The 12,365-nt window shown below is 39.7% G+C and overlaps 1 protein-coding gene across 1 annotated transcript; it reads right to left on the bottom strand.

Moving 5' to 3' along the window:
- Positions 1-3,570: 3,570 nt before the first annotated feature.
- On the bottom strand, positions 3,571-4,170 carry LOC147489545 (uncharacterized). The gene has a single exon (XM_086574675.1). It carries the CDS (start codon positions 4,168-4,170, stop codon positions 3,571-3,573), a length of 600 nt encoding a protein of 199 aa, XP_086430801.1.
- Positions 4,171-12,365: the final 8,195 nt, after the last annotated feature.

Raw genomic sequence — 12,365 nt, 5'->3', positions numbered from 1 at the left:
GATAGGAATGGTTGGTATTCATGGATAAGAAGATTCCTACGTATCCAGCACCATAGAGTGAGACTGTGATCAAGTATGTTAGAATCAAGTGTGATGGAATCAAGCCAACATAGTTCTGAGGGTGGTTTTTATAGAGATTATGAGCAAATAGTTGGCAGGACACGTGTGGTGGTATGGACATGTGTGCTACTTAGATGGGCGACACGTCCTCACAGATTGCATGTACGTGTGTGGTAGCTCTAGATATTATGCTATTTGAGCTGTCATAAAAAGAGTGGTTAAGGATGTAATGATGATGAGAGTGTGGTCAAGGGAGTGATGATGGTAATGACTTGAGTGTTGTAGTGGGTAAAAGTCTGATACTATGATAGTAATGATGAGGGTGGCAGGTGATGACGTCACGAAATGAAGTCGAGTGACGAGTTGTTGATATTGAACTGATCTTGACGAGTGAGCGAGTGCTTGTGTTCTTGGAGTTGAGTTGAACTGGCAAAGTCGTTGTGTGTGGATTGCACATGCTTGAGAGATAGGATGTCCCTTACATGCAGTTAGTTTGTCAAATTGTACTAAAGCTATTCCTACCAGTAAAGTTTTACATGTAAATTGAGATAGGATATATATGATTTTGTAGTACAAATATACATTAGGGGCATTAGGCCAAAAGTATGTGTGTACTTTAATTTCAATTGTGGTTCTATTTAGGGCACCCTTCTATTTACAACTCCTATACAAGCGTTTATCCCAAGTATGTCTAAATTTGTTACACTTTGAAATGGCTACAAAAAATATGAGCATTTACATTATGGATTAAGTGTAATCTTTACTTGCAGATTGCTACATATTATACTACGGACTATAAATAGTTTTCATCGTTGAATCCAAACAATCAAGATTAGGTTTATGTAGACATCAGAGAATATAGCATCTCTGTACAGAAATGGCGATATTAAGTATATCACGTAGCATATAGAATCATTCAAACTCGTGATTGGACATTTAAATTGTTTGATATATTAAAATGGACACTATTCCAATTATGATAAGTAGAATAAGCTTGATGCAAAACTGACTGTTAACTAGGCGTAGCTCCTTGAAATCTCTTCTTGTTTCTGACTTGCCAAATAGCATCCAAGATGACACAGAAAAGCACAAAAGGATTAAAGAAACCTATATCAGTGGGTTTCTTTAAATTCATGTAGAAGGATAACCAGTTTATCACATCAAAATCTTCCACTTCAGTTCTAAGACCAAAGCTAGATAAAAACCATATTCCTCTAGACCATGAACACAAGAAGAAAAGGTGGTATAGATCCTCTGAAGTATTGTTACAAAAACAACACATGGGGTCAATATTTAAGTGGTGAGCCACAAGGACTTCACCCGTAGGAAGGATGTTATGAGAAGCCTTCCATATAAAATTCTGAACTCTCAAAGGGACTTTGAGCATCCAAATCTGAGTATATATCATGGGATTGAAATCACTGGAAGAGGCACTTGATGCCTTATTCCTGATGGTGAGGGCGGTCTGATAGGCTGACTTCACTGTAAGTTGCCCTTTTTAGTGAATTGCCATATAAGGTTATCGGGGAGACTTGGTCTTGCTTTAGTGGATATGATGGCACTCTTTATAGGTGGAGGCAGACTTTTGAGAAGAGCTATATTCCAATCTCCATTAGGGAGAAGGGCATCCCGAACAGTCACAATTGAATAATTAATACTCTCTACCCAATGCTTCAGAGGCCTATACTCTCCCAAGAAAAGCACCCATGGATCATTCCAAAAACTTATAACGCTTCCATTACCAACTTGCCATGCCATACATGTGGCCACTATTTCCTTAGCCTTAGAGATGCTACTGAACATGAAAGAAGAATTAGAAGGTCTAGAAGTATCATCTGACATGGGCTTAAGAAATTTCCCATATTTGGCTCACATCAGGTTTGTCCACAAACAATCCTCTCCTGTTAGAACCTTCCAATACAACTTAGCCAAAAGTGCTAAATCGACTTCCTTGAAAAATCTCAACCCTTGCCCCTCTTCTTTCCTTCGACAAATCTTATCCCATTTACAAGTGTGAATGGCCTTAGAATTTGGGGAGCCCTTCCACCAAAAATCTCTGCAAATCTTATCCATTCTCTCAGAAACTATAATGGGAATAGCAAAGGTGGACATGGTATAAATGGGAATAGCTTGGGAAACAGATTTGATCAAGGTTGTTCTGCCAGCTTGGGAAAGGATGCTGGCTTACCAACCATCTATAGCTTTAGAAACTTTGTCTGCTAGGAAAGAGAAATCTTGAACTTTGGATTTTGAGAAAGATAATGGAGAACCCAAATATAAATCCTTCAAACCAACAGAGTTAATACAGAGAATGGATTTAATGATTTTTGTTGGTGAACATAAGTATTTGGGCTAAAAGAAACACTTGACTTGTCATAATTCACTAGTTGCCCAGATGCTTCACAGTACTCATCAATAATATCACTCATAACCTCAACATCTTTAATATAAGTCTGACAAAAGACTATCAAATCATCTGCATAGGCCATATGGGTAATACCAAAAGCCCCTCTAGAGACTTTCAAACTTCTCATGAGGTCAGTTTGTTCAGCTTTAAAGAAAAGTCTTGACAAAGATTTCGATACCAAAATAAATAGGTAGGATGACAGAGGATCCCCTTGTCTGATTCCACAAGAGGGAAAAATGGTCTTTAAGGGAATCACATTAACAATAATGTTATATTGGACAGTGGAGAGGCAAAAGTTAATGGGTTTTATCCATTTGGTAGATAAACCTAAGCTATGAAAGATTTGGGCAATAAAAGTCCACTCAACCCTGTCATAGGCCTTGGCCATATCCAGTTTGATGGCACATCATCTTTTTTTTTGTTTTCTCATTGACTTGATCTTATACAAGACCTCATGAACAACCCCAACATTGTCTCCAATATCTCTTTTAGGTGCAAAGGCTCATTGGTGAGGGGAAATGATCAGTGACAGGAGAGGTTTTAGTCTATTTGCCAATATTTTAGAGAGAATCTTATATATAACATTGCAAAGACTTATGGGTCTGAAGTGTTGGATTTTGGTTGGATTTTAGATTTTAGGGATTAGAGAAATGAAAGTCTTATTGAGAATAATTCCAAATTGCTATGTCCTAAAAAAAGGTTTGAACCACCTCTATAATATCTATTTTGACCACATTCCAAAATTTCTTATAGAAAACAGGCTGAAAGCCATCAAGTCCTGGGGCCTTCAGATTACTCATTTTTTTTAGGACTTTAAAAATCTCGGTGGGAGAGGGAATGGAGATAAGATTATCATTTTGTGACTCAGAAATGCATGGATTAAAAAGAGAGACAATGTTTTGGTTGGGAGAAGGTTCAGAAAAAGTAAACATCTGAATATAATACTCATTAATAGACTTCTCAATGATATTAGGATCACTACACCAAGTTCCATTATCCAGAAGAAGCATATCTATAGAATTCTTACTCCTCCTATATGAAGCATAGGTATGAAAGAACCTTGTGTTTTTATCCCCACACTTAATACTGGTAGTCCTAGAATTCTATCTCCAATAATGCTCTTCACGGAGCAAAGGTTCTTCCAAGGTTGCCCTAATGCTAACGGTGGACAGATGAATAGCATTAGAAAGATTAAGATCATTGAGAGAAGCTAGTTTATTTTCACATACCCTTATCTGATGAAAAACATTACCAAAAATTTCCTTATTCCATTGGGAAAGAGTTTTTTGTATATTAGAAATCGTAGAGTGAAGAATGAAAGAGGGAGAGCCAGAAACAGAGAGATTCCATGCTTCATTAATAACTTGAGTACAAGACGGTTCTCTAACCCACATCTCTTGGAACCTAAAAGGTTTTTTCCTAATTTTTTGTTTGAGAAAGAAGTTGAGAAGTAAAATGAGATGATCTGATGCAGCATTAGGTAGATGATGGATTTTAGCTTGTGGGAAGAGATTAAACCAATCATTATTAGCTAAGCCTCTGTCAAGTCTCTCCTTAATATTAACTATACCTTTTCTATTATTACACCAAGTATATTTAGGACCAGAGAAACTAAGATTAACAAGGTTCAAATTAGAAATCAAGTCTTGAAACTCTTGTACGGCTTTTAGTTTCACTTTATTACCATCCAGTTTCTCATCCATGCTAAGAATAGCATTAAAATCACCCCATAACAGCCAAGGACCACACACAATTAGTAGCAACAAAACGTAAATGATCTCAGACTAAACTGCGTTTGTGAGAAATGGGATGACCATATACTAAAGTAATAAACCAGTCACCTTCTGCAAGATAGTTTGAAAATTTACGTGTGATAGCATGTTTCCCAGCTCCAATGATTTCTATATCAATCTTATCCTTGTATAGCAAAGCCAAACCGCCACTATGCCCAACATCTACCACAAAAGCACTCGGATACCTCAAGGATTTTTGTAAACTCTTTATTTTAATACTGCTAGCTTTAGTTTCTACTAGAAATATAACATCCGGGTTGTGTCTCCGAATCATTTCCTTTAGAGTCTGAGCTACCGTGGAGGTTCCCATACCCTGATAATTCCACATCAACATTATATACGTGGTGGCCGGTATTCTCTAGGATGCTTCCAAAACCCAACTAACTCACCAGTCTTTCAAGCAATTACTCGCATAATCCAACTCCAGTCCTTGAAGAAAGAAATAGAGACTAAACCAATCGAACACATAATAAATCAGATGGAATCAAATCAAAACGTAGCTGTTAACCTGTTTCGCAAACCCAGAAGAGAAAAACATTCAATCACTTTCTAACCACCCTCCAGGAGGCTCATCAAAACTGAAGAAAAACCATAGAATATGGACCACTTTCTCTGAATAGAAACTCAGCAAAATCATCCATAAATTGATATTCCACCAGCTCCAAAAGACCTGTAAAGAGACATACACTCCACCACAAGAAAAAAGACAAGCTATCAATAGAAAAATCCTCTCTCCTGCAATTCATCCCTAACTAACAAATAGGAAATTAGTGGATCAAGACCTAGTTTCATTTCAGCAAAGCAATCTGTCATCGGATTATTGTCACTTTTAACCCAATTGGCTGCTGATACAAATGCACAACAATAGATGCACCTCCACTACAAACTTTACTCAGAAGAAACCGGACAAGAAACTTGAAAAAATTGTAGAAAAACCAAATCCGGAGAAGGTGCAGGAAAGTGATTGAAAAAAATTAGCTACTGGGAACTGAAATCATCATCTTATATAACTAGGAATGGCCTGAAGATAAACGGAGTTGACCTGGATCTCACCGGAATCACTGTGGGTTGTCGTAACATTGGAATAAACTACCACCTTTGGCAGGCACCGCCATCAAACTGGGAGCAAAAAACTAACCAATTCAACTGTAAAGATAACGTGATGAGAAGAAACACACTACCCAATTTAGTTGCCTCAAATAAGATCATGCTCAGTTGTCTTCTTCCCAAAGCTCATTCCTTTTTAACCTCTCAAGCCAGATATCCCGAGCACGAACCAGTCAACTTGAGTTCTGACCTTTTTCTCCGCCTCAATTACACTCGAAAAACAGTGCCAATCAGTCGGATCTATTAACCTCAGTGCGTGACTCAGTCTGATTCGGCCCTGACTCGCTCAAACCCTATTCTGACCAGCAAAGTTCCTCTGCTATTTTGACCTAGAAATTATTCTTAACAAAGCTTAAGAATTTTGTTATGGTAATCTATCGTTTTTTTTTTTTAATTTTTTATTGGGATGGGCCAGTTTTCTATTTTTCTTGTTTTTGTTTTAGTGTGTTAGTCACTTGGTTTCGTACAGTCTTTTTAATGAGAGATGTGACACTTATATGATTAAATAGGGAAAGATGTGACCACTTCTATGATTAAATAGTTGGTCGTATGTACTGTAAATTGTTGCAGGCTTCAAAACTCATCGATGTATTGGTGGTGCCGTGGTGGTTCATCGGCCTTGAGTAGTGACATACAACAAATAGTTCTCATAACTTGATAGCGTAAAATATGAATGCACACCATGTACAGTTCATACATAGGGGCTGGTCAATAGTTCTGATAACCAACCCGAATTAAACCGATAAAAAATGGTTTCGGTTTTGGTAATTAGGTTTCAGTCGGTAATGGGTTTATGAGTTCGGATAAGATATTGGTTTGGTTTTGGGTTTTTCCTCCATTGAACCGATAAGATGATATTTTAGTAATATTAATGATTGTTTTTGTATATGTTTTATCAATTGTGTGGCTAAAATTAATCGATTTAATTTAGAGACAAAAGAAAATTACTAGTTACTTGCAAACTTCAAACACCATCCTACAAACGGTTCAACTTAAAATGACTCACCATTCACCCGCCCCCCATCTTCCATCCTCCCCCATTCATCATGTCACTGTCAACACCCCTCTGTCACCATTAAACAACGGCGTCGCCACTCCCATTTCTCTCTTTATTCCTTTTTTCTTTTACTTTTTTTGTCACTTAATTTTTTATTCTTCTTCTTCTCCACATTACAACCACCACCACTCACCAATCACATGGATGATTTCAAAATTTAAAAAAATAAATGTGGACTGTTGGAGTCTCTCTTTGTTAGATTTGATAATAACTAATTATTTGTGAACTTACTGTTTCGACCCCCACCTACGTGGCAAACGTCCATTAGTAGGGGTCTCTATTTTATTCATTTAATCAACAGGGCTAAAGCCCAATTCCCAATATCATGGATCAATGTACAGGCCCATTAACTCATATGGCTAAGGCTGAACCTTAGCCACATGGATTGCTACTAATGTACATTGATTTATGTCCAGATTCATTTCTTATCAAAGAGATAATTATCAGTTGAGAGTTATATTCTATCACAATTACTCAAGCAACACGATTACTTGAGCTACAAGGACTCTCTACTCTACCTATATAAATACCACATTATTTTTCATAAGGAACTACGTGGAAACTTGATCCCTAGAGAACAGATCTTGGGTACGTAGGCAGCCATTATTTGGTTCAGTTTCATCTCCCCCAACATCAAATTCCTCTGTTTCTTAGTGTGTTCTTTACCATTGCTCTCGTTGTGTTGAAGCAGTTTATTGCCGAAACATAATTGGCGCCGTCTGTGGGGAATAGAGAATTCATTATCACGTGAAACAATCAAGATGGTAAGCACAAGAAGCAGACCAAATAGTCGACATATTCCTCCTCCGCTAATAATACTGCAACCCTCGAATTCAAATCGCCAATGCAAGAACCATTGAACAATCAAGTTGATCCTAGTGGTAGGATCGGTTTCAACATCCGATCAGAAGTATAAGAACCGCCACCGCCTCGCCATCGCGAAAAGGCCGTACAACCGCCGCACCAACCCTAACGACCCTCGACAAAGAAAATCGTCAAGTCGGTAATCCTCCATGCGGTCCGCCCATCGTCCATGTCAATCCTTCAGGTTGACATGGATATGGACGTGACATTACTCTCACGCCAACTAGCGAAAAGGTAATAGTAATGTACCAATTCACCCCTAATACGGTTGAGGGGGAGTTACGACGAGTCAAAAATTTAAATAGGAACTTGAGAAGGAAGTCGGCAAAGAGGCAAAGGCGGTGGGCGATGTTGCAAATTCAACAACATCAAGGCGACCACGGCGGGGCGCAGCTATTTCCAAAGTATGGGACCGTCTTTTGACGATCCACTTCGCCGCCCTCGAGAACGTGCTATTTCTCGAAAGACAATCAACCAAATTACTGCGCTCTAGAGTAATGACCCTATTACCCGTACTTATGGGGAGAATCGGATTGGCAGGGATAACTACTACCCTAGACATGTCCGATCTCAAAGGGAAGATTTACCTCTGAGAAGCAATTTCAGGGAAGACCGCCATCCGAAATATGTCCGACACGACTGGGAAGGCGGACATCCCGCATAAAAAACAACAAAACATGGAGAAGTGGTATAATTATTCCGACCACCCGGCCAAGGGTGACTACCGGCCTAGACAGGCTGGTTACAGGGATAGACTAAGGCAATCACCTGTCGGAGCTAATCGTGCATACCACCAAAGATCTCTAACTCCAATAAGAGATAATGGAAGGTATCCTTCTCCACATGGGCACGACCGAGGGCGTCCAGTTGTTCGAGCCAATACTTTAACTCTAACGTAACAACAAAATGAAAGAGTTGATTGCAAAAGAACTTAACGATAGAGAGTCAAGGGATGTAAGAATAAAAAACTTGACAGTCAATGATGGCGTACTTGATAAGTTTTCGGTCGACATTCAAGAAGCTTACCACCATCCCGACTTCAAACAACCCGATTTTGAACTTTATGATGAGTCGGAAGGAGATCCTGGCTTGTATGTTCTATCGTTCAAAAATAAGTTGGTGTTATGGGGTGGAGATGATCCGCTCATATGTAAGCTCTTTCCATCGACTCTAAAAGGAGAAGCGTTACGCTGGTTTAGTGAGTTGCCTTCAAGATCAATTCACCAATTCAATGAACTAGAAAATCAGTTTGTTAATCGTTTCCGCCACAATTGCAAGACGCCAAAGGATGTCGACTCACTTCTGAACATCAAGTAACAACGCGTGGACGAAGTTACGCACTTTTGTTACTAGGTTTCGAAGGCGGCAGCAGATGTTCCGTGGTTTTCGATGGGATGCTTCTTTTAAGCCTTTAAAGAAGCATTATATTATGAAAGAGATGAAGTTCGAACTTCATTGTAAAGGATCTTTACCACTCTCTAATTAAAGATGTCCCTTTAAAACTCGATACGATCGTATGTTAGGGCTGAACAACACATCCGTGTCGAGGGGAACCTATCGGGCGAAAAAAGAAGGGACAAAGATATTTGAGTAAAGATTTTTCTCAAAGCAAGAATTTTAAGCCGGGCAAGGATACCGGATCAACAACATAACGATGGAAAGAATGACAATCGAAGCAAGTCAATTTCAATCGTGATGGAAAAACTTTACCTCGAAAAGCCGACCCGCTCAATCCCAAGTACTGCTATATGAGAAGTTGAAAAGTGGGAATCTTCTTTCCCCGCCTTTATCCACTTTCGGAAGATACCAAAGCGACAAGGGACAAAGCCTTGTGGTGTAAATTCCATAATGACTATGGCCATGAGACAGAACTTTGTCGCTCTCTCCGGGGTCGGATTCATAAATTAGTGGAGAAAGGACTTTTAAACGAATATCTTACGAAAAATTCTCAACAGGCAGTTGCTGCAACTTATGAGCATGTCATTAATGTTTCCCATTCTCATGTTGAGTTTCTTTCCAAAAGTCAGAGTAAGAATCAAAAGCATTTGAAAGTTAGTTATGTTGGTGAGTTTAACCGTATCAACAAAGTCGATTTTGTCAAAGGAATCCAGACCAAAACTTCTGAAGAAGAGCCCCTCCGATTCACTGATGATGATCTCCGTGGTGTATATCACCCTCACTATGACGCAGTTATAATTTCTGTGTCTATAGGTGCTTCTCGTGTTCAACGGGTAATGATCGACCACGGGGGGCCACTTCCAGTCATTTTCAGTGGATGTTATTCTCGATGCAACTTCGGAGGGTATGATCATCGCGAAGACAATCCTATCATCGGTTTTGATCGGACAACATCTTCAAATGGTAGGAAGAATTACCTTACCAATCAAATTAATGAACAAAGAAGTTGAGCTCGATTTCTTATTGATGGACTGTCGCGTTCCCACTATAATGCAATTTTGGGCGTAGATTGGATACATTCCATGGGGTCAGTAGTCTCCACATTTCATCGGTGTGTCAAGTTCCCATTATCCGGGCATATTTGCAAGGTTAAGTAGTGACCAGTATCTACCCATGCCCGTCATGACAAAAAGCAATGGATGACTATAAAAAATCGGAAGTTCGAGGTAATACGATCCTTGCAAGTGCCCCGCCTGCCTACACGATTGCTGCGTGTGCCCTCCATCTATAATATTGAGGCTCATATGCAAGGGGGCCCGACGATGGATCGACTTTTGGAAGTGCAAGTAGGAGATTCAGGAAGAAACCACTTTTATTTCACTGAACTTTCGAAATGAGAACAACAAGAGTTGGTTTCCCTTTACAAAAAATAAGCGTATCTTCGCTTGGAAAATTGAGGAAATGCCGGAATAGACCCTTACATTTGCTGTCATAAACTTGACATTGATCCAAGTTTCAGGCGGTTAAGCCAAAAACCAAGAAGAATGGCACCTGATCGAAGCTCAAAGTTAAAGAGGAGATTGATAAGCTATTTGCGGTTAACTTTATCCGACGAGTTACTTACCCAAAATGGCTTGCTAATGTCGTCGCAGTGCCAAAAAAGAACGGACAAATCAGAATTTGTATTGACTTTACAAACCTTAACGCAGCTTGTCCGATTCATCCGTATCCATTGCCACGAATTTCCAAACTAGTGGATGCCACTTCGGGATTCCAACGCCTATCTTTCATGGATGCTTCTTCAGGGTACTACCAGATCTCTTTGAATGTTGATGACCAAGAGTTCACCACTTTCATTACCGACCAAGGCATTTTCTGCTACACTGTTATGCCTTTTGGTCTGAAAAATGCCGGTGCAACCTTCCAAAAGCTTGTCAATACAATTTTTTCCGATCTGCTGGGGATAATAATGGAGGCTTATATTGATGATATAGTCGTTAAATCGAAGCTTACTGGTGATCATCTTTCCGATCTTCAAATTGTTTTGATCGGCTTTAACCAAGATAACATGAGACTCAATCCCGCCAAATGTTCTTTTGGCCTCTCTTCTTCGAAAATTTCGGGATACCTCATGACTCGTAGAGGTATTGAGGCTAATCCCGATCGATATCGTGCCATTATTGATATGCCATCACCAAAAATAAGAAGGAAATTCAACGGCTTCTTCGGTCGGCTTGCCGCTCTTCATAGATTTATTTCTAAATATTACGATCGTTGTCATCCCTTCTTCCGGACTTTAAAGGGGGCTGCAACTTGGAACGTTGATTGTGAGATGGCATTGCAACAACCGAAGAAATACTTGGTCGACCCTCCTATATTGACAAGTCCTTCAACAGTCAACCTATTGGCATGTACCTAGCAGCTACAACTCAAGTTAGTGTTGTTTTTTTGTCGATGATGGTAGACCCATCTTTTTATCGGTAAAGACGTTAACCGGAGCCGAAGTCTCGTTATTCGTAGATGGAAAAATTGCACTTGCATTGGTTCATGCCGCTCGTCGGTTAAAACCATACTTCCAGGGGAGGTTGGTCAGAGTTTATACTGAGTATCCCTTACGCAAGGTCTTTTGTAATGCACAAGAATCAAGCAGATTAGCCGAATGGGAAAGTTATCTTAGTGCATATAGCATTGTCTTTGAAAGTCGTACTGCTGAAAAAGGACATGCTCTAGCTTCTTTGATAGCTGATTTTCCGATTGATGATTCTCCTATTGACGATTTCTTGCGCCAAGAAGAATCTATGGAAGACATTCTGCCACCAATAACTGGGGGCGACGAAGACCAACTTGCAAATGCAATTCCTAATCCCATTAACCTATGGATTGTTTATTCATATGGCTCCCATAATAAATCTGGGTCTGGAATTGGATGCGTTTTTGTTAAACCCGGCGGAGAGAAGATTGAGAAATCTATAATGACTTGGCTTCACCGCTTCAAATAACGGGCCGGGTATGAGGCTGCCGTTTGTGCCTTGAGAACGACTTTGAAAACCGGGGCGAAAGCTCCAGGTTATACACGGATTCGCCTTGTAGCCAATCAGTTTGGCGGGTCTTTTGAAGCAAGAGATGACCGTATGGCGGCTTATCTTGGTTTTATACATAGCCTTGCTCGACAATTTGATAGCATCTCTATCACTCAAAGACCCCGAAATGACATACGTCATACTGATTCATTGGCTTATCTATCCGCCGCTGTTTGAAGCGAAGAGTCAAGACACATCACTGTGGAGTTCCAGAAAGAGCCAAGCATTGACTTTACCGAAAAAGAATTGCATGACTTGTATGTACATGAAAGCAATTACTTGTTTTGCTTGTACGCAACAAATAAATAAATACGACCACGATAATCGCATTCCAATCATGACTCGGAAGCGAAAAAGGGAGATGGAAAATTCACAACATGACCATATTTTGGATCTTCCATTAGAATCTGTAGATCCATTTGTTCCTCCTGAATTCGCTCCCGAAACAGATAGTGAGTTGGTACATGAAGTAGATGATAGTCCTGAAGTTCCCGATATGATACTATCAGAGCCAGTGATGATCTCCGATGAGCAAGATTGGCGTCTACCTTATATCCACTACTTGCAAGTTTCTTCGCTTCCCCGGAAACCAAAACTTG

This window comes from Coptis chinensis, chromosome 7, assembly GCF_015680905.1.
Source record: "Coptis chinensis isolate HL-2020 chromosome 7, ASM1568090v1, whole genome shotgun sequence".
NCBI lineage: Eukaryota > Viridiplantae > Streptophyta > Magnoliopsida > Ranunculales > Ranunculaceae > Coptis > Coptis chinensis.
The sequence above is the reverse complement of the archived record's forward strand: the minus strand, read 5'-3'. Positions and strand labels throughout refer to the sequence as shown.